General features: G+C 33.6%; 2 protein-coding genes across 3 annotated transcripts; both read left to right on the forward strand.

The window, feature by feature from the left end:
- The first annotated feature begins 10,746 nt into the window (after window positions 1–10,746).
- On the forward strand, window positions 10,747–13,735 carry LOC103874777 (NAC domain-containing protein 14). Of its 2 annotated transcripts, none has more exons than XM_009153214.3 (7): window positions 10,747–11,255; window positions 11,326–11,603; window positions 11,699–11,992; window positions 12,072–12,407; window positions 12,487–12,894; window positions 12,972–13,181; window positions 13,312–13,735. In XM_009153214.3, exons 1-7 carry the CDS (start codon window positions 11,075–11,077, stop codon window positions 13,513–13,515), a joined length of 1,911 nt encoding a protein of 636 aa, XP_009151462.1. In that variant the 5' UTR covers window positions 10,747–11,074; the 3' UTR covers window positions 13,516–13,735. The 2 variants fall into 2 exon arrangements, with proteins under 2 accessions (XP_009151462.1, XP_033147449.1); XM_033291558.1 differs by having other exon boundaries at window positions 10,959–11,255; window positions 11,343–11,603.
- An 8,162-nt stretch (window positions 13,736–21,897) lies between these two features.
- Window positions 21,898–22,349, forward strand: LOC103874776. Its single transcript, XM_009153213.2, has one exon. The coding sequence runs from the start codon at window positions 21,996–21,998 to the stop codon at window positions 22,197–22,199; it is 204 nt and encodes a 67-aa protein (XP_009151461.1). The 5' UTR covers window positions 21,898–21,995; the 3' UTR covers window positions 22,200–22,349.
- Window positions 22,350–23,845: the final 1,496 nt, after the last annotated feature.

The raw sequence follows: 23,845 nt of genomic DNA on the forward strand, positions 1-23,845 counted from the left end.
AACACTAGTGACTTTTTTTTTTCTAACTCAACTTCAACTTTTCATTAGCCAAATAAGGATACACATGATTTTACACCACAGTGTTTCAACCACACTTATAACAAAGATATTAGTATCATCTAGAATCACTACATGGATCCTACACTACCAATCTGAAACCTTTGCTGCAATTTAAACTCCAATGAACACGATACTACTCCCACGACCTAGGAATAGCCGGTTCTTAACCACCTACTTGGACCAAGAAGACGAGAGCCTTGTAGACTGATAGATGTTCATCGCTAACCAAGATACCACATTGACGCTTGGCACTGGTCTCCTAAGGATCCGAATGCTACACCGGACCAACACCTCTCGGTGCATCTCTTGACAGGACCAACACCCTTGGTCTGAAAGCTTCGCTCCTAAGCCAACAAAACATTTCTACCTCCTACATTCGACCCAATGGTGCGACCAACATTTACTAATGCAAGAGGATAACCGATCTACTCTCGAGTACATTCAAAGTTTACCTACTGATTCCATAAGATCAACAGTTAAGTACATGAACCAGTAGTTTCTTCACCAAAGGTGCATTCTCGAGCTAGCGACATCGTCTTGTTGTTCAATGCTGCGACCCTCAGCCAAACAAACGGACACCACGATCCGTAATGAAAATCGGGTCTTGCCTAACAGGCACGAGCCGGTGTGTAACATATCCAAGCTTTCCAGGGAGCGAAGCCCTTACCCTTCCTTAAAATAGTATCTTTTTATCGCTAGGGTTTAGGACTGTCGCCACGATCCGTCTCTATCTTCACACTTCCGTTCAGCCACCCAAACGGTGGAGCCCTCGGTTCGTGTGGTCTCCGAGGAATGGGAAACCATACCCTGTCGGCTTGCCTTCTGATATCTCCTCCTCTCATCTCACCGCCGCACACAGACCTAGATCCATGAGAAGGGAGGGTCTCCCGAAGTCACGCGCCGTCGCCAAGCCGGATACGCCGGAGATCTGAAAAGGGAAAAACAGATCCGGTTTCTCCGCAACCCTAAAAGCCGACTCTCGCATCACCGTCGTCGCTTCAACCTCACCGCTACTCCAGGTCACGATGGGATTCGCCACCGTTAGTCTTGATTCAAGGCTTCCGATGGATCTCCCTAACCCAGAATAGATCGAGTATCTCGGCCAAATAGACGAGCAAGGATACAGAGAGCAAAGGAAAAAACGAGATAAGGGGAAAGAGGATGCCTCCGGCACCGGATTAACCGGGCCGGAGTTAGGGTTCACCGGAGTTTAGGTTTTGTACTTCTGGTTGTCGTGAGAGAAAAGAGGTTAGAACACTAGTCACTTAAAAATCTAAAACAGAGCCAACAAAAATAAAGCCGAAAAAAAAACTCTAAAAGACATTTCATCATCCATGCAAACTCACTTTACCAAACTTGCTTTTATAAAAACCGATCAAGACTTATGTAAAAGGCATAATGAATTTTAGTGAGCCCTCATTTACAAGTTTCATGCACTCCTTCATACCATTTTAATTTTCCTCTTTGTATTTTAAGTATATTTTCAACTCTGTATTCCAACCAATTCAATAAAGAAAATTTTAATCATACCACTCCTAAAATGTTAAAACATTGTATAGAGTACATTATAAAATAATGAACAACAAAATAAATGAATAAACTCATTTTTACTCTATTATAAAGTGAAAATGGAGTAAGGTTAAAGCTCTTTTACTTCAAACTATATTTTAGAGATGTTTTAATAGAAAGAAAAAATAATAATTTGTAAGTGATGTCTCACTGAAATTTACTATGCCCTTCTGTGAACGTTTTAATTTATACAAAAATATTTTGGTGCAGTGAGTTTGTATGATGATGTGTCTTTTTCATGAAATCTTGAATGATGAGTTATTTTGAGATAGTTAGGCATTTTTGTTGCATGTTGAGTAGTATTAATGATTATCTCTTTTAATAGTTCTAAATGTTGCATTTTAAAAAGATATATTTTTGGAATTTTTACACAAATTAAAAAAATATATTTTAAATTTTGATTATAAAAGTATTATTTTGTGATTAACTATTTTATAATATTTAACAAATTAAAAATTAATAAACATAATTAACTTTTTTAATTTACAATTTACTATTATTATCTAATAAAGAATATATTGAAATTTTAATATGTATTTTTGAAACAATATTTTTTATAAAACATGGATCATACCAAAACGGAGTGAGTAGATCATGTTGGCATAATTGATGAATTTTTTTTTCTTTGATTGATAATTTTGTTTTTCTATTAATGATTTAGGTGGCATTGATATCCTCAAGACTGATATTTTGTGTCGTTGTGATAAACTTAAGGTAATAGACTAATATTCTGCAAGGATATTTTGATATTATGTTGTGATAAAACCTATTTTCTAGTGAAACTTTTATATATACGATACATGAGTTTAGTATGAACGAGGTGTCATGTGAATTTATATTTGGGTGTTAGTTGTTTTTCATTTATTCTGGCCTAAAGTGTTTTACCAGAAAATACAATCTTCTCCAGTTAGTTCTAATAACAATGACAATGATCAAGGAATTAGCATGTGTAGCTGTGGAGAAATCATCGTTGGTTCAAACTTTTCATAGAGATAACACTCAGGATGTGGCAAATATCAATCTAGAATATGATGGAGTCGACATTTCATTTTATTCGAGGGATCAAAACGTTTGGATAAAAAATTGTTAAAATTCGTGGAAGACTTTACTTTGTCTACTACGAGCAAAAGACATCTGACTTTTTTTCAAATATTTCATGTTTTTAGCAATTTTTACATAAATGTGGTATATAAACACAAATTAAGGCATAATTTTGTAATCGTCTCACTATAAGAAAACATGCCTAAAGTAACGAAAATTTATGTCAATTTTGGCTATCGTAAATTAAATACGAGATAACTAGAAAGTTACAACAAAAAAAAATGATTGTCATAAACTCGATGTAAGTTTACGAGGAAATGTATTCGTCGTAAATCACATATAAGTTTACGATAAAATAACAACTTTGAAATAGTTGTCATAAAATCATTGTAAAGTAACAAATAACTAGATTTTGACCCGCGTTTGGGAAACGCGGGTTTGTTTTTGAAATTAAATAATTTTTTAATAAGTTTGTGTATATGCTTGGGCACATTTATTCGAAACCGCGACCTGGATCGTACAAAAATAAAAAAGAAAATGAAAGTACAATGTAACTGAATATTATAAATAACCAAGGAAATCATATATCTCTAAGACCAAGATTTTAACACCGAACCGATAATCAAATGGGTAACTGAATTTAAAAATTATCCGAATTATTAAATATTTTAATTGTACACCCTTTTAAACCCAAAATTATCATATAGAAATTATAAAATGAGTTAAATCTATTGTTACCAAAAATCTTGGTAAAAAATATAAGTATAATTGTTTTGATACTTTTGTTGATAGAAATAAGGAAAATGATGTATTAGTGTCGTAATAAATAAACTTGTAGACCAAGTAAGATAATTATTTTTTGTTTCTTGTTTTGATAATCGTATCTCTAGTATATTATTAACAAAAAAAATCTAGAATATATCTACTTAGCATATTCACAATATATTCATTTTTTTGTTAACATATTGTTACAATTTTAAAGCTTTAGTTTTAAATTTGTAATTATCAACCAATCTTATGGTTTAAATAATATGAATATGTTATGTAACGTTTTGATGTATTTGAATGTAAGAGTATGATTGTATAACAAACAGTGTGATGAAGAATGTGGTATGATTGTGTCAAATGGTGGTCTAGGTCTTCAACATAGTCATGTTTGACTTTTGAATAAGTGACATTTGAATAAGAGTTTTGATATCTTGTATTTTTTCTTCGAAGAGAAGACATGTAAGGTCAACATAAGACATTAAGGAGCTCTTTCATTTAAAAAAAAAACAGTCTGATCAATGGCAAGATGGATTGTAATGTTTCATAGTTCGTAGGTCAATAGAATGACATAATTTTGTATATTAGGATAGATCAGTCACGTTATAATCTTAATGGGACATGTTTAGAAGTCGTTGGTGGCCAATAGAATTGATATATTTTTGGTATAATATTTTATTAATTTGTAAATATGTGGTGTAATATTATTGATTTGTTTGTTAGAGAAAAAAAACGGGTATAGATGTGGTATAATCTAATTAACGCGTAATGCTACAAAAATATATAGTAAGACCAAAAAAATAAATCTAATGAAAGGGTCCAAACAACCTTTAAAAGTAGATTTATCATGATTGCTTCCCTTTTAATAGAATAGATTTATGACGAAATTTTTTACAATTCATTAAAAATAAAAATGAACGGGTAAAAAATAATATTGTAGGTTGAAACGTGTTTTTAGTGTGCTATATCTAACATATTTTATCGTAAATTAATTTTTATATGGATTAAAAAGACTTGTAAAACAATTTTGTTATTAATTGTTATATTCCTATCTACCAAGGACAAAATTTTCGTATATATATGACATTTCTATTAATAAAACATAAAAACAAGAAAAAGATAACTCACAAAACAAAAAGACAAATATGTCTGTTGAAGGCAATATTAAAAAAATAAAGGATTTCTAATCATTTTGTTTTGTCGAGTTATAAAGTTGAATGTATATACACAAAGATCTGACGGGAGAGAGACAAATGAATTTTCTAACGGTCTAGAGATATTCATGTACCAGACTGGTAATACACTGATCACCCAAGAAACTGGTAAGATGTTTTGTCCTTGTCGGAAGTGAAAAAATACAAAAATTACCTATGGTGAAATTGTATTGAACCATTTAGTAAATATAATATTTACACCAAATTACTACATTTGATTTAAACATGGAAAGATTGATGTTGGGAATGAAGATATTAATAGTATTACCAATTTCCGAGATGTTGGTAATTGTGAAGAACCAAATCATTTGCATAATGAAAATAGTTACAATCAAAAAGAGCAAATGGTAGATCATGATAGATTTTATGATATGGTTATAAATGCACTTTTAGAAACTAAACAATAGATGATGAAGTTGGTAGCAGTGTTGGCCTTTGGTAGAAGCAAAAGAAGCATGTGCTTCTAGCCCTTTTTTTCCGGCCACAAATTAGTAAGTATTCATTAGTCTAGCTGCAATCAATAATCTTAGTTATGTCAATCAATTTTGGGTCGGTTCTCTCAGATGCCATTTCAACTTATTTATTTTTTGCTTTTTTTTTCTTTCCAAAAAGTGGCCAATTTTTCCCTTTGTTTCTAGTCTTTTAGTTCTTAGGACCGGCTATGGTTGGTAGTGTTGAAGAACCTAACTTGGATTCAAAAAGTTTTATGAAACGTTAGATAATGCAAATAAGCCCATCTATACTAGTTGTAGATAATGTCTCTCTAAATTGTCTCTTACTGTTAGGATGAATATTAATACTGATCATAATGTACATGAGATTTGCTTTGATTGAGTTGTTTAAAGAGTATTTGTTCGAAGATAATTTGTTTACTGATTCTAATTATGAGATTCAAAAATTGATTTATAGTCTTGGATTGCATCCTGAGAAGATAGATGTTTGCATTGACAATTGTATGATATACTGGAAAACCCACAAGGAAGTATGCAGAATAAGGTACCATACCAAAAGATGTGACACCTACCAGTTACATAAATGTTGAAAAGGTTATATAAACCTGAGAAGACTGCTGGAGTGATGAGATAGCATGCCAAAGATATTCAGACTGATGGAGATGTAACTCATCTATTAGATGCAAAAGCATGGAAATATTTCAGTACGGAACACCCTGATTTCACTCAAAACATACAATTTATTTATTTATTTTAGGCTATGCACATATGGAGTTAGTCCATTTGGAAGGTCTAGGAGACAATATTTGTCGAGGACAGTCATTCTTACACCATACAACTATCCACCATAAATGAGCATAGAAAAAAAATTTCTCTTCTTGAATATATTAGTCTCTATTCTGAAACATCAGATCGGCACTTGATGTTTTCTACAACCATTTCTACAAGAGTTGAATGATATATTGTCAACATGGGTCCACACGTTTAATTATTCAACAAAATGAATTTCTGATGCGAGTAATTTTTATGTGGACCATAATTGACTTTTTTGTTTACAGGATGCTATATCGATGGACAACACATGTGAGATTATCTTGTTCGTATTTTTTTGGAAGGACAAATGCATTTCAACTGAAGTATTGTAAGAAGACATAATGGTTTGATTGCCATTGTCGATTTTTCCCTTTTACCATCCGTAGTGAAGAAACAAGATATTGTTTAGTTACAAATTAACTGTACGAGACACTACTCCTGCATATTTAAGTGGAGAACAAATCAAAGAGAAAATTGATTAATATGATGTCGTGGGGGGGGGGAGTTAATTATCATGTTCATAAGAATATGCATAATGGTTATGAAAAGCATCACAATTTCATGCATTATTTGTTTGATATAAGTTTTATCCAAAATATTTTAATATAAAGAAGAAATCATTTACTATTTTGATTTCTTTTTTTTTTTTTTTGTCGACCATCTTTATTTCAAATGGCTCAAGGACCAGTACAAACAATAGAAATATTACAGCAAAGACATTACAAGATATTAATATAAAGCATTGGAAGTAGAATGAACACGTGTTGACATGTGAGCTTTAATGGATAGCACTTAACCCACACGTATTGTTTTACAATGAGCAGACAGGTACGACCGTCAAGATGGCTTCTCCACCGTGACTCAAACAAGTTACTCCCAAATCTCTTCTCTTCTCTGTCGCTATTCAGATCATTTATACCATGGTGCTTTTCAACTCAGCCTCGGTTAATTGATTAGACTTACCTTGATTCACCGGAATTTTAAGCAAAAGACGCTTTTACCAAAATGGAAAACCGATCATTTGTTGGACCGTAGAACGCCAACTCTTCTTAATCGACTTCACAGACAGCCAAAGCAATCCATCACACCTCATCTACTCTCAATCAGAGATGCTATCCTCAACGCCATAACATGCTTACCAACAAGGAAGACTGATTCTCCTAGAGGGAGATAGTGAATGGCAAAACGAAGGAGCCTTCTCAGATTCCGACGGGATATTTATGTAAAACATGTGAAAGGCACTAGATTCAATCTCATCAAGATAAAAGAAACAGAGATGAAGAACCCCTCGAAGAGATTGAAACCAGAGAACTCGCCTTAGCGAAGAAAAAAAATTGGCAACCCCGAAGAGAAAATCAGCTATCCTGAAACCAGAGTTGATCAGAAAGATCAAAGATTTATTATCACAACAAAAGGAGGATCCATAGATCAAATATATATATATATATATATATATATATATATATTTAGCTTTTTCTCTTCTCATGATAAGTGGCAGAGGGATTTTGCGACACGTGTCCTCTCTTGAAAATTTTAAAATTTTAAATATATAATAAATTACCGATGGATATTGAATAATCAAAAACTAATTACAATTAACATATCTGAATCTAATAGATTGAATGTCGTAAAATTACAAGTTTAGCAAATGATTTATACAGAAATCCTAACATACTTTAGAAGATAATAATATTTAAAGATATTGTTACAAACTAATACTATGAATCATTATATTAACAACATAAAATAAATCTTCTTAAAATGTATATTTACAATAACTCACTCCAAAACCATCCAAAAAAGAAAAAACATATAAAATCACAAAAGACCTGGAAGAAATTTATGTGATAACATTAATCACTCGATCAAAAACAATAAAATACAAACTTAATATTTTCTAAACGTTACAAACCCTTGATATGAAATTATGAATGACGATAGTAAATACATTAAATAAAAAATATTCTCACCATAAAAACAAGAAAATAATGTGCACTACAAATGGACAGAAATTAAACAATTAACCAATGTTTTGAAAATCGGACCGCACATTGATTCAGAATTTTAGATGGGTCAATAGTCGGACATGTTCAATCGGGTTTTAAATTTTAATTTAATTATTAACTATATATATATGTATAACTATAAAATAATATTTTCTCAAAAACTGTATATCATTGTTAAAATGTAAAAATCATATGAAAATAAATTGATAACTTCAAAAAAAATATTAAACTATAATAAAAACTAATTTATTTAGATAGATACTAAAAACAAGATGATATTTTTATGAAATTTTTTTAAATCTGTAACTTTTTATTTTTTATTTAACTTGAATTCGAGAAAAATGGGTTTTAATATTGAACATGATCACAAATTTTAACGGGTTTGACTGGTATTTTACAGAGTTTACCGGTTTAATTCAAATACGATTTTAACACAACTCGAAACCTTCTAGAGGAGCAAGTCACATTCAATCACGTCTGACTGGCCGGTCCGATTTCAAAACACTGCAATTAGCATAAACCCATCCATCCAAAACAACTATAACATTACTTGACAAAATTACAAAAATATTAGGCGAAATCATACCATATCAAGAGTAGAAAAGCTCCCACAAGATATCCAAATTGAAATAAGCTCACTTGCTGTTAAAGTTTCAAGGTCAGCTGTTAGTGATATCATGCGATCGTCTACAATGTTAACTCACACCTGTAAAGACAACAAATTGTACCAATAAATGGAACTCTCAATCTTGATCGACTAACCTTTGGCTTCACTTACCATATATGATGATCTAATGAGTAGATATCTTAATGTCGGTAACCCACAATCTCACTATGTAAAAAGTGTACAAGAATATTTTCATCAAAAAACAATGATGTAGGGCTACATTATCTTCACTAATTGGCTACTAAAGGGTTATATATAAATGTCTTCTACGTATATGTCATACTAATGTTATCCAGAGGAGAAATGAATATTGGGAAAAGATCAGTAGCAACATCTGCATAACACGTTTTGGTTGAGTTTATTAGGGTGATGTCTGTTTGCTCACCCATGTGATCCATCTGGGTGAAGATGCAATTCGATATTCGTTTTGTACATTATAGTGCTACATCCAGATGGATCACCCAGCTGAATTTTTAAAAACTCATCTCAAATTCTCACTCAAATGAAGGTGAGTCTTGATGGTGCATCTAGTTCATTCCAAAATGATAAATGACAAAAATAATCTTTTAAAATCAAAATATTATTTTCAAACCAAAATTCTATTTTTTTGCATATACATTTTTCCGCCAAAACAGAAAAACAAACTTTCCCGCCAAAACCGCAAAAACGTGTTTTCTGCAAAAAAAAAATGTAAAACACACATTTTCATAAAAACACACTTTTCGGCCAAACCAAATAAAACCACACTTTTCGGCCGAAAAGGTAAAAACACACTCTCCCGTCAAAACCGTAAAAAATGTATTTTTCTGCCAAAAATACAAAACCGCAAAGATGAATTTTCCCACTAAAACAGGAAAAATGCATTTTTCCCGCCAAAACCAAAAAACGCATTTCTCCACCAATACTGCAAAACCGCATTTTTTAGCCAAAACCACAAATCTCATTTTTCCGCCAAAACTGCAAAAACGCATTTTCCCGCAAAAACTAATTTTCTCGTCAAACCGCAAAAACACACTTTTCGTCAAAAAAACATATTTTCCGCCAAAACCACAAAAACACACTTTTCCCTCCAAAACCGCAAAAACGCATTTTCCCGCCAAAACCGCAAAAACGCATTTTCCTCCAAAACCGCAAAAAAACACATTTTCTTGTCAAACCCGCAAAAACACACTTTTTCGTCAAAAACACATTTTCCGTCAAAACTGCAAGAACGTATTTTTCACCAAACCCGCAAAAATGCATTTTCCCGCTAAAACCGCAAAAATGTATTTTCCCGCTAAAACCACAAAAATGCACTTTTTCGTCAAAAACATATTTTTCCTTAAAAACCGCAAAAATATTTTTACCAAAACTGTAAAATTGCTATTTTCTGCCAGAACATAAAAAAAATATTTTTTTTTTTACCAAGTACGTCTGGATGCAGATGCAAGTTAAATACTGTAAATTAAACGAACATATTTGTATTAAAATGATGAATCTGGATGCATAGACGAAACAAAGAAACGAACAACACTCAAATAAATCATCTGGATTAGACATCTAGATGGACCATCTAGATTAGACACCCAATGGACCATCTGGATGCATCTACCAGATGTACAGACGAATAGCATTTGGCCCATTTTTTTGTGTTATAGGAGTACAAACTTAGTGGGCTAAAAGTATAACACAAAGGCCCAATTAAAAAGGTTAAATAATTAGAGATGGGAGTTACGGACACGTAACTTTACTGAACGAGGAGTCTTTATTAAACTTTATGGGGCCGAACATCTTTTCAGCCGAGAAAATGTTATAAATGCAACTTTTTCTCTTTATTTTTCTAATATTTGGTACACACCGTAACACGACTCCATGAAAATTCTCCCCAATTATAACTCTTCTTCATATATGTACATCATTTTTCTATAACCGGTTATGGCTTGACTACCTTAAACAGATTAATTTGTCTGTCGTTCCTTTTCTGAAACAGAACATCATATTCATATATATCTGTACAACATCAACATGTATTCATTGATTACGACAAAACAACCACAACATACTCTAGCTTGATGTCGAAGACATGTATTCGAGATATTACTGCTCGTATAATACAAAAGATATCCTAAAAATGGAAAAAGTTAAATAATATAATTTATTATTAATTAGGAAACTTTTTAAAACTCTTTTTTTTTTAGCTTTATAGTACCACGTGAAGGAATCTAATGAGTAGACTATGGCCCCTGCGTCCTTGTACGTAAGCCTTAGCCAAACTGTTCGAGTCAAAAGCGCGCCGCTTACAAAGCTGAGCGATGGCAGTTTCCGTAATGAAATGGATTAAACGAGGGTAAAATAGTAAATATACAGACTCTTACTTCAGTTGCGAGGCGGAAACATGGCACAATTGGCAGACCACAGCAACCAAGTGGTTAGCTTCAGGTTTTATGTATTTGATAAAATAAAATAAAAAAGCTTTAATAAAGAAAGCAAGTGAGGGGAGATTTTAGGATGGCTACGGAGACACAAGCGACGTTGTCGATGGAGTCTTTACCTCTGGGTTTCAGATTCAGACCAACCGATGAAGAACTCATCAATCATTACCTAAGATTGAAAATCAACGGCCGTGATTTGGAGGTCAGAGTAATCCCTGAGATCGATGTTTGCAAGTGGGAGCCATGGGACTTGCCTGGTTAGCTTTACTCTCTTCTTCTGTTTTGATTGAGCTCTGGTTTTTGTAAGGGTTTTCTTGATTATTATAGGGCTTTCGGTGATAAAGACGGATGATCAAGAGTGGTTCTTCTTCTGCCCTCGTGACCGGAAGTATCCGAGTGGGCACCGTTCAAACAGAGCTACTGACATTGGATACTGGAAAGCTACTGGGAAAGATCGAACTATCAAGTCCAAGAAGATGATTATCGGTATGAAGAAGACTCTCGTCTTCTACCGTGGTCGAGCTCCTAGAGGAGAAAGAACCAACTGGATTATGCACGAGTATCGTGCCACTGACAAGGACCTTGACGGCACTGGACCTGGTCAGGTCTGTGTTTTCTTTTCTTTCTTTCTTTCTTTTTATGTTGCTCTCTGCTTCATGTCTGATAGTAGTGAACCTTTTTGTTTGTTGATTTGGAACAGAGTCCGTATGTATTGTGTCGCTTGTTCCACAAGCCTACTGATGTTGCAAACTGTGACGAAGTAGAGAATGTCAATGCCACTCCCACCACAACTAGATGCTCTCGTGAAGACAACTCTTCTGAGATGGTCCAGGAAACAGCTACTTCTCGTGTACATGCTCAAAACATATCAGATGACACCGAGAGGTGTCCAAGCGACAAGGGTAGTGATGTCAAGCCTGATGCTCCGGTGATTAAAACTGAGAATCATGGTGAAACTTCTCGAGCCAAAGACCGAGGCAAAAGCATAGTGGAGGTAAACAAGTAGTTTTAAGCGTCTTGTATCAAAGTGTTTTTTTTTGTCCTAATCTAGCTTATGATTTTCTTGTGTATAGGAAAGTCCATTTGCACGGGACTTTTCAAGTCTTTATGGACCCAGCTTTGACCAAACATCATATACTCCGGTGCCTTCAAGCATCGGTTTTCCTGCGTCACATGTGGATTCAATGTATTCTAGCGATTTTGGAAACTGTCAGTATGGGCTGCATTTTCAGGACGGTGCCTCCATACAAGATGAGTCCCTGGCAGATGTCTTGGATGAAGTGTTTCATAACCATAACCAATCATCTACCGAACCAAAAGACTTTGCACTTCCCAAAATGATGCATTGGTCGTTTCCCAGGGACACCTTTGGTTTTGTCAACGGGAGTGCTGAAGCTTCTTTCCCACAGGTAATATTCGGATCTTTAAGCAGATGATGATCACTTTCTCTTGGAACTGACCGTAGTGTTTCTTCATGTACTACTACAGTTTGCTCCTGACGTTGGAGCTTCCGGATTAGTCAGCGATCACTACGTTGATAGCAAGGAGGCTGTAGAGATACAGTCTTCATCCGGTTCCTCTAGGACCGTGACGCCACTTCACAGCAACGTTTTAGGACAGCATCCTCCAGTTTCTTATGCAACTATGGATCCGTTTATCTCTAATGTCAACCAGCGTGAGCAGGAGCAACTCCCTGTTGACCGAAACATTATTCTCAGTGAGTTTAACGCTAGGGCTCGAGAGACTCAGACGGATCTTGACTTTGTTGTGAACCAAGGCACTGCTCCTAGAAGAATCCGGCTGCAAATCGAGCAGCCATTCACGCCAGTTAACAACGAGAAGGGGAGAGATGTTGATAACCATGAAGAAGAGGAAGTACAGTCTGCCATGACCAAGGTAGGATTCGCACGTCTAGCAAATATAGAGCTAGCTACACTTTTCCCTCTCAATATGACGGTTGATGAAATGTGCAGATCGTAGAGGAGGATGAAAAATGCTTCCTTGACAAGGACAAGAGTAGAGCACAAGGGCATGCAAGTTTGTCGGAGTCGACTAATTTAAATACTCAGGGAACTGCTCATAGGAGAATCCGCTTGCAGACAAGAATACGGAAGCTTCCCATAATACCAAAAAACACAGGAAGGGACTCAAACCACAGTGAAGAAGTAGCAATGCATAGCAAGGTAATAAGTTCATTTTTGAATTACAGCAAACTTACTCTCTAGAAAGCAAAGCCTATCATATTGAAATGAATAGAAAAATAAAAATAAAAATAAAAAATCAGTAAGCTTATTGAAACAATGCGAGATGCAGGAAAAGGAAGATGTATCGGCTTCATCATCATCATCATCATGGCAGAAACAGAAACTAATGAGGAAGAGGATGGTGAAGTGTAGCAGTATGGTGATAATAATGGCGGTGATGGTACTTTTAGTAGGAATATGGAAAGAGTCAAGAGATGCCAAATGTAGCTTCTTGTTTCATCAATTGGATTCCTTCAAAGGCATGTTTACTTGATGATATATATATAGCGCCATTCTCCACGTTCTTGTATAATTAATCACGTCTAGTCTGTTCCTTTTTATTTTTGTTTTTGTAGTGTTGAGTGATAAAGCCAAATTCTCTAGAATCTTTAACAAAGTAGTTCCTCCTTTTTTTGCAGTTTAAACAATTTGCACTTGTATCCCCGACAGTTAACCAATGTCGTTTTATTAAATGTTAATTTTGGATACCATGATTGATACTAGTTTCAAATCAACTTCTTACACCTTGGAAACTCTTTAGTGAGACGGGCTGTGCCATGACTCTGGTGACTGAACACAGAGCTAAAAAGTTGAAGCATGACCCTAACACATCAATAAGTTTATTGTTTATTCTCCTTGGCGTAATCTAAGCATAGGTGTCTATAACTAAACCAGATATCTAAACTGAATCTAACCATTTTTAAAATAGAGCCTCAAAAATAGTCTAAAAGGTTAGGGGAAACATTCCGACCCGGAATTTTTTTGGAAACTGAATCTAACCATTTTTAAAATAGAGCCCCAAAAATAGAGTCTAAAGGTTAGGGGAAACATTCACGAGCTGACGTGCGAAGAGCTAAGCCAGAGAATGTTATACTTGTATGAGGAATGCGGAAACTCGTTTAGATGATAATCTGTTCTTGTTTCTTTTAGTTATGTCGTCCGTTTCTCAACAAGTAACACTCATGTAGCCGAGTTGTTTCGTTTATTTTCTTGTCAAAATCAATGATCGATTATCACATTTACATGCTACTGAATATTGACTGATTACTATGAAATTCACTAATATTATATAATGAACTGTCTGCATTGCTTGACAGTTCGTGGTGCTAAGTATACTATTTTTAATTAGCTTTGGTAGCTTAAACTTATTTTTGCTTTGAGCATCTCTAAACAAATTCATTATCTCTATAGAAGTGATTAAACCACCACGAAAGAGAATAACTTGATGAAGAAGAAAAGAAAGATAAAAGAGATGATGACAAGTACCAAAAATTACCTAATTCTGATATTAATTAACCTAAAAATAAACAAGATTTGAAATTAATATAAACCGGATCAAAATTAGATATTAAATTAAATCTGATATACATAAACCCAAATTTAATATAAAGATATACCACAAGTATAGTGTTCGGTAAAATCTCCCCAAAATTATTCCAAATTCATAAAACGCAGTCCCGACAATTTGTATACATTGTTTCCGTCCACACAGCTTGTCTTCACATGCATCATAAAAGAGTTATGAACATATCAAAATACTTAGTGAAGACACTCAAAACTGCCAACATGTAACCCATAATAACAATTAACATTAAGCATTAAATTTTGTACTGGTAACCTATAATTCCATTTTCATTCCTTAGTCATTTTTCACATATCTGGAGCTATTTTTCTGTGCTTAGTCATTTCTACACAATTTTATTTACCTAACCATTTGAATATCACTTACGGCCCAAAGCTAATTATACACAGTCCGAAGCCAATTCTCAGTCACGTCCATATGCACGGCCTGAAGCCACTTGACCCGTCAGTCTCTCGTACGGTCTGAAGCCAACAGCCCAAAGCCACACGACCCCAAAGTCTCTCATATGTCACAAAGCTAACAGCCCAAATCCACACGATCCCGAAGGTCCCTCACAGCCAAAGTCAACATACGAACCAAAGCCAAACATGATAATAACATCTTTTACAACCCAAAACCATAGCATACTTTCATTATTTAATTTCATTCACTGAATCTCGTACTTTCCCTAATTAGTTTCTTTCTTTATCTGTTTCTATAACATTTTTCACTCGTCATGCCAATTCTTTTTCAAATATAATTTTATTTTAACATAAACAATCGATTTATACATCATCGCACACAATAAAACGTGTAACATCCTAAGAACACAAAGAATGTTCTATCCTCGAAGAATCATTTTGAAAAACAAACATTCCATAAGACACATTACTCATGCGCATAATCTCCAATATAATGATCAAACTTTTTAAAAACCTATACTCCGGTTGCCACAAATCACTTCCTCACCTTAATTGATCTTAAAGATCGAAGACTATGTTCTTGCTTCCCAACTGTCTTTCTAAAACTTTGTTCTTGCTCTGGCTGTTTTTTAAGACTCGTTTTCTGAGTTGTGAGAGAAATAAGAGTTAGACACCCTTTCTAATAACATTTTGTAGCCTTGCTCACCAAGGCGGATCATCAATGATGTTTTTGTATTTAACTTGGTCAAATTTCACCACCAATGGCTTGACTCAGTCTTTACAATACTTTCCTTATCTGATTCCTAGAGACTGACCATGCTTTCGTATAAACCTGCAACTTTATCTAGTCGAACTTTCCTTACTCGGAACCCACATTGTCCAATAGTTTAACTTTCTTTATTTGGCTTTGCGGTTCCATTGATTCCTTACTTAGATTCTATCTGTTCCATGATCAGTTTACCGTCACTGAGCTTAAGCCAATACCATTTTAGTTCACAAGGAACATTTGATATTTTATTAAAAATCGTCATCTTTATACCTTTTTAAATGAACACAAATGTTCAAACACTTAGAAAACTAATGTTCAAACACTTAGAAAACTAAAGTTCCTTTACTAATTATCCTTCAAAGTAGATAATCCATCACAAGCAGTTTGGATTTCTATTGAGATCGCAAAAGTTAAAAACAAAAACGAAACTAGATCTGGATTAACCAGAAAAAAGTTTAGAACGAAAGATATTATCTGTTTAACGGAAATATTAACAACAAAAAATGAAGATTTCAAACTCTCAATTTCTGAAAGATTTGATTTCGTGAAGAGGAGAGAGTTGAGAGGTATTTCTCTCTCTAAACTTTAATAAAACTATTATGTTTAGAAGTGTCATATTAAAAAATTATTTAATATGGGTAAATGTTGAAATATATATTACTATTTACATAAAGTAAATATTTATTTACAAAAAAGTAAATAAACAGCAACACATGTATGCAAATGAAGTTTATTTTATCTTCAAATACAAGTAACTTTTTTAAAAGAAATCTATAAGGGTCAGGTGACACTCTCTCATACCTCTGTCACCGATATCAAGTAAGGGTGGGACGGATCCGGATATCTAAGAAATTTAGGGTATCTGAATCCGATCTGTCGGATTCCATGATTTTAGTACCCGGATTCAGATATAGATATTTGTCTATATATTGTAATACCTGTGGGTATTCGAATCCGGATCTAGATCCGAAAATAATGAAAAGCTATTCTTTTAGATTTTTTTTTAAAAACATAATACATAAATCAGATATTTTTACAATACTTATAAATATATACATGAATATTATATTATAAAAATAAAAATATATTATTATATGACTAATTTTATGTTTAAATATTGATATATTAAAAATAATTATAATAAAATTTAATATTTAATATTTTTAAAAAATCCGTATCCGGATATTCAAACTTAAAACTCAAGATATTCGGATCCAGTTTTGACTGATTCTAGAATTTACTATCAGGATTTGAGTCCAGATATCCCGAATATTCTATTTTCATAGCGTATCTTGAGCATCAGAACGGATCCCATATCCTGGATAATAATTTGCAGCCCCAATATTAAGGATTTCATGAATGAGACTGAAGGTCACGCACTGCTCCACAGATTCGAACATCGTACTTGGTTTTGAACTTAAGAATCCATCGCTATGTTAAAACCAAAATTGATTTAACCAAAAAAAACAAACCAAAATCCAATTAACTGCAACATACTCCAACTTCTTTAAGGCTATGAGCATGCGTTTCCTACGCGGGACGGACCACAAAATGTGTTACCATTCACCACTGTTATTTTAATATATTGTCAAATGATACAAAAAATAAATGGAGTGTTGGCGGTTTTTTAGCACGAACAAATTCGAGGAACGCCATGTATAATCATTTTTTTTTATCAAAGCCATGTATAATCATAACATATCAAATGAGATGTGTTTTAAGATGCGGTTATTTATGATTATTATATTTAATTGAGAAAGTTTTAAGAGATTTTGTTAACTAACATTATTAATTATAAAACATTTATATTCAAATAAAAAGTTTTGATATAATCTGAGTAGATCATATATTTCTAGAACCAAATAATTGGAAGCGAATCAGAATAGAACTGGATCTGTATGGATACTTCAATTTCTATAATATAGTTTGTATAATTGAAAATATTAACTACATTTAGTTGAAAATAATCAAATAATTTAAAATATTATTTCTAAATGGAAATCCCTTTGTTAACAAAATAACAAACATCCAAAAAATGAACTACCACAATACTTTTATCCATAATATTTAGTTATCCAAATTATCTAATTTTTAATAAAAAATTTTATATTTAATAAAAACTCAAATTTTCTTATTTTTAACTTGAATTAATCGAAAAAGCGGAACCAAATCAAAACTTAATGAGATCCAAGATTATCTCGGATATTAGCATGTTTCTAACATTATTACCCGAACGAAACTGAAAACTAAAAAAAACTGAAAGAAAAACGAATCAAATTTTCTAAATAGTCGAATAGATCCTAAACCTCAAGAACCAAAAAATTGAACTGGAACTGGAACCAAAAACGGAATGCTCAGGGCTAACGTGTGGTTCTGTCGTAACTATGTATGAGTTGTTTCGATTGTTTACTTAACTTTTTTAAAAAAATATCATATACATATATTTTTTTGTGCTCTGCAGTTTTACTTGTTTATTGTTTACACTAAAATGAATAAAATTCATTACATTACAGATATATATATTCATACATGTTTATTTAGTTCATGATTTTTTGATAATTCATATCTTTTTTTAAAATCATTCTCTCAAAATTACCCAAAAAATCTATTTATTTGGTATTTTAATAAAAATTTACCAAAAGATTTAGCGATTGTTATATTATTTATAAAATTACATAGTAAAGATTCAATTGTAAAATTTTGATATTTACTTTTACAATTTTATTTTAAATAGTAAATTTAAATTAATTTTATTTAAAAATAACTAGCGCAGTTATAATATTTTAAACAAATTATGATATTAGCTAGAAAATTTCAATAATACCATATTAAATTTCATATTTCAGATATATAAAACATTTTTAAAAATAAAAATTAAAGTTATATTAGTATCACTGACAATTTAGTTTCTAAAATATAAATATATATCTCGCAGTTTTATTATTTATCATACTTATCATTATTCATATTTTTTTGGAACTGCTTATTTTAGGAAAATTGCAGTTGTTCTGCAGTATATAATCTGCTTGTTTCGCACTGTTTAATCTACTATTAGTCTATTACTATGCAGAGCCTAAATAAAACTTAAGATATGGTTCCATGTCGTTTAAAACCTTTTTGTTCGAAAAAATAAAACCCCTTTAAATAAGTATGTCTTCAAATACAGACAAATTATCCAAGATTTTTATTATCAATCAGTGTCTATATCTTCATTAAATTAAATATAAACAACCTACCATAGCATTTATTTTGGTGTCAAATAATTTATTTATTTATATTGTCGTTACATTAAAGCGAAGTAGCTATTAAATGACATAGGAATCAAGATAAAGATCAAGCGGATAAACATCATCCGGTTTTGGAGTGGGTTCCGACTTCCGCCTAATAAAGATGTGGACAGATGCATGCATATCCAATACAATGTGCGTTTTCTGTTTTCCTAAACACTTGTATGTTTTTTATTAGAGTTAATTTGGTCAAAACCCATAAAAGATCGACAAATTAAGTAAATACACACAACATTGTTTTCTAGGGGGCTGGCGTATTCTTCGAGTGAAAGTAGATTACCATAGTAACCCTATACTATATTCCCGCAGAAATTAGTGAGGTCATAAGGTTATTAGTTAAGATATACTAAATATTTTTTATTTTTCTGGTAAAATATTTACTACTTCTCTCCTCCCTCCCCTTTTTCTCTCTAACCTCTCTCTAGAAGCGCAGCCCCTTTTTCCGGTCAGATCTCGCCCCCTCCGGTCGCCGGTGTTCTAGCATTGGTACTGGTTCCGTGAGGGTCCCTTCATTTTCTTTCTTTCTTGTTCATGGCCGGAGCTTCATCTTGAGTTTTAGGGTCTTTCGCTGGCCTGATGAGGTGGTGCTTGTTTGCTGTCGAAGTTTCCAGTTTGTCCAGGTGGTGGTTTTGCGGCGGTGGTCATGCATGTCCGGATCTTTAGAGAACGAGATCCGGTTCTAAGATTCGTCTTGACTGCGCAGTCTCAATCCCTTCCTTACGACCTCTTGGAGTTCTGAGTGTTCGACCGATGGTGAAGGGGAAAGCGATGAGTCGTTATGGTGGGGAGGGCTTGTTGGTGCTTGAGCTGCTGGGATCGATGAGTAAGCTCATGTTCGAGGACAATGGGTGGGTCTTGAAATGGATCTCCGGCAGCGGCTGGATTGTATACTGAACATATTAGCCGGATACCGAAGAGTATGTTAGATATAAGTACAATATTAACCGGATATAAGTTAAACAAATAGGAGAAAATGTATAATGAATATATTAGCCAGATATAGTTACAATATAATCACTCTATTGTTTTATTTTCAGGTTAACAAACAGACCGGCGGATATAGTTACAATAATACTCGGCTAACTCCGATGATAGAATTTATGTTCAATTATAATAAGTTTTTGCAATGGGATACTTTTCTATTTGACTATGTAAACTGAAATATAGCCGGCCAAGTACTAAGTTGGCTATGTCTTGGGCAATATTTTAGTTGGCCAGCTACAATATGCTAGCTGGATATATTATTCATCATTAACAACAGTTCTATAAGGGACATGCTATTAATCAAATTTAATTGATAACTCGTTGATTAGATTATCAACCGTAAACAAAGATGACTATCTTCACAAATTTATAAGTGTAAGACATGCAGTAGCTGTCATTAGTGATCCTATACATGGATAACACATTTTTTAGCCGGTTATCCATAATAGTGACAAGTTACAAGTACACTTATGGTTGTGTCCACAATAGTTGTTTGGCATGATATAAAGTTGATTAACAACCAAATACATATGGTTAAGCACCTACAAATTAATTTAACTTTGTGTTTTAAAAAAATACAGCTGTTGACATAAGCAATATAATGATGATTGTCATAAAAGACATTCGAAAGTTTTAGCCCACATTATGTGTTTGCCTGACTCGAAGAAAGAGCTGGTCAAATTGGTTTACAAGTTTTAGCTGACTACATTTCACATTGCCATGATATAAAATTGATTAACAAGTTTCAGCTGAGAATCTGGAAGAGGAGGCGGAAATGGAACTGGTTCCATGGGAGATGAGAATCTGGAAGTGTGATTGGTTAAACCAGTTAAGATCCGGGTATGCCAAAGCTCACCGGCGGCGAACCAGACTTGTAAGCGAAGCTTCGGAGGCGGAAGCTTATCGCTCCGCGCCTGAGTAGTCTCTGATCTAACTTCCATCTACCTCCCCGGAAGATCCGCAGCTCCATGTGATAGAATTCTCAGAAACCTAAAACTTTCTCGATCTTGAGAAGGTTCCGAAGGAAATGCAGAGATGGAATTGAATTAGATGACAAAGGCGAAATGAAATGCTCACGAAACAAAGCTTCTTCTCTCTTCCTTGGCAATGTTCTTATGAATCTTGACTGATTATTTTTTCTTTATTTTCCGTATAAATTCAAAATTTTATAATAATAAAAAATTATGAAACAAAGTGGTAACAGTGAGAAAAGTGAATCTATTTATTGTTTTCCCCGATGTAAAGAAGAAACTACAGAAATAGATATAAGAAATATTTGGGCTACATGAACTTATGATCAAATAAAAATAGGGGTATATTGGTCATAGAAATGTCGACAAAACCTAAGCAAATCCAAAATGTGTATCCACCTAATTATGATATTTTGTTTGTGTGTAGAGTGCAATTACTCTTTTTATTATTCAAACTACACGAAATTTTCTTATAGTTAAATGTCATTTTATTTGCAGCGTTTAGTAGAAAAATAATAATTAAAAAACCATGGTGTCTCCATTTCATGGGTTCTTATTAATAAAAGTTTCTTATAATATAAATTAGTAACAGCATATAAATATTTTTAGTAGAAAATGACAAATTTGGATTCTTTACCAAGAAAAAAAATTTGAGTTAATTTAGTGATAATTTTTTAATTTTTTTTCCGACAGTGAAATATTAATCAATAATTATAGACAAAAGAATTCACATTTGATTAGTCAAACATTGGAATCTCAATTTAGTGATATTATTAAAAATGATATAATTTAATAAAGTAGAAAACCAAGAGCGGATATGGTAGAAGACACATCACCCCTAGTTTTGACTTCACTACTCCGAGACTCCAACTATATATATATATAAGTAAAGACAATTGTTTAGGAGAAACACAGTTTAGGAGAAACACACAGAAAACGAGAAAGAACGAGAAGATTCGATTTAGAAAAAGTAATAAGAATGTTGCTGGTGACGGTATTGGCCGAGATGTTGAAGGACTACACGGTGGTACTCGCCGGAGCTTTGGAGTATCTCTTCTCTCAGGCGCCTTTTCCGAGGAGAATTCGACTTCATATTTTATATTCTCTTCCTTTCCATCGCTCCAGTTCCTCTCACCCTCTTCTCCTTCCTTCTCCTCCTCTTCCTTACACTCCTACTTTGTAACCCGGAATCTTGATGTGTGCTTTCTTTCTTTGACTTTATGATTTTTCTTTGAGTTGAGTTGTGTAATGCAGAGCCTTCGTTGTAAATAAGATCTTTCCAATTAATGCATCCTTTTGTTGAAACACACACAAAAGAAACAAGTTACAGAGCTTTGTTGGTATCTCCTTTTCTTTCTTGAATTGATCTATTAAAGAAGATTTTTGTATTGAAAACCTTTATGAGAAGAAGACTGTCTTTTTGTTTGTTTGACGAGAAAAACTTATTTAGTAGAGCTAAATCAGATACACTAATCTACCTAGAAGGTCTCAAGCCCCGAGTTTGTTTTTTTGAATCAGGAGATCTTAATCCTAAAGACTTGAATTCGTCATCATTTTTTTTATGTCAAAGCTCTACACGGCCCCGGTCCGCTTGGCTTAGTATCTCGCACTAGTGAAGGAGGGAAAGTAGGGTCGAACCTTGGGAGTGCATGAGAATATGAGATGCTCGACTAAATGGACTACCACTACCGCTCTATCAGTTCGTCAGAACTTCATCCAAAGAACCAGTAGGCGAATTGGCAGAAGAGGATAAAACCATTACATGAGACGCTGGAGCTTAAATAGTAGAATCAAGTCAACAATCAACTGGAAAAAAGGGGAAATGGACATACGAAATCTAGATAGAATAAAGATCCAAAGAACCATAAGACAAAATATCAGTTTGCTTTGGAGATTGTTGAGTGTCCTGATGGATGACCTTAACAGAGGAAGCATTCTGAATAGCAATGGAGAGAGAACCCATCTTCTGACATTAAGGGGGACCCAAATGTATGAAACAATAATAAGTACAATATCTCCATTTTGCCTTTCAATTTTCCCATATGTATAGGTTTAGTTCAGCCAACTATGACTTTTATGAGTTACATTTTCTGGATATATGGATAAAAAGAAATATCTTTTATATGGGTCCACAAAAGGGATAGAGGTGAAAGGTGTGGATTTGACCAGTAAGTCCACAGACCACTGAACCACATATGAGAGAGAACTCCCAATATGCAAATTGTTTTTGTTCTACAATCTTTTCTCTTATAATAGAAGAGTTTTGGATCTTTACCAACAGAGTTCAACAGCCTGGTTTGAGATGAATCTCCAGTTTCACCACTCAATCCTAGATATGAGTAAGGACATTTTGGATGCGGCTTCAGGATGAGATTTTACCCATAAAATCTTCATGAAAAAGTCTTGATGTAGCTAAACAAGTCTAAACAAGTCGAGGTTCTCACCGCCGAAGTGCCCATCGTGGTCATACTACCGCCATGGATTCACAGTCTATGTTCTGTTAGCCAATTGGGTTCTGTTGTATCCTAATTGAACAGTGTCTTATCGAATGCTTTCTACATACTTTCAGAAAAATCTGGATACGTTACACAAGTCTTTTGAATTCAAGCCTCACTTTAACGCCATCATTAACAACAACTTTCCTTCTTAAATGAACTTTTTTGCAATAATAACAGTCAAGTGACTGAAGATGCTTCAGTGACTTTCGCTGCTAAAGAGCATTCTCGTGAGATCTTCTCAACTTAAGGCATACACTCTTCGAACTATACTTTGTTTATTAAGGGTTGATGTGGCGAGGGTTCAAATATATGAGAGCTTCGTCTTTTTAGA

This window comes from Brassica rapa, chromosome A05, assembly GCF_000309985.2.
Source record: "Brassica rapa cultivar Chiifu-401-42 chromosome A05, CAAS_Brap_v3.01, whole genome shotgun sequence".
Taxonomy (NCBI): Eukaryota; Viridiplantae; Streptophyta; class Magnoliopsida; order Brassicales; family Brassicaceae; genus Brassica; species Brassica rapa.

Excerpts from the sequence above, each read along its gene's own strand:
- LOC103874777 (XM_009153214.3), top strand. The coding sequence starts at position 11,075 with ATGGCTACGGAGACACAAGCGACGTTGTCGATGGAGTCTTTACCTCTG. Across the intron at positions 12,408-12,486 it reads CTGAAGCTTCTTTCCCACAG|TTTGCTCCTGACGTTGGAGC; the intron begins GTAATATTCGGA and ends GTACTACTACAG. Across the intron at positions 13,182-13,311 it reads AAGTAGCAATGCATAGCAAG|GAAAAGGAAGATGTATCGGC; the intron begins GTAATAAGTTCA and ends TGCGAGATGCAG.
- LOC103874776 (XM_009153213.2), top strand. The coding sequence starts at position 21,996 with ATGTTGCTGGTGACGGTATTGGCCGAGATGTTGAAGGACTACACGGTG.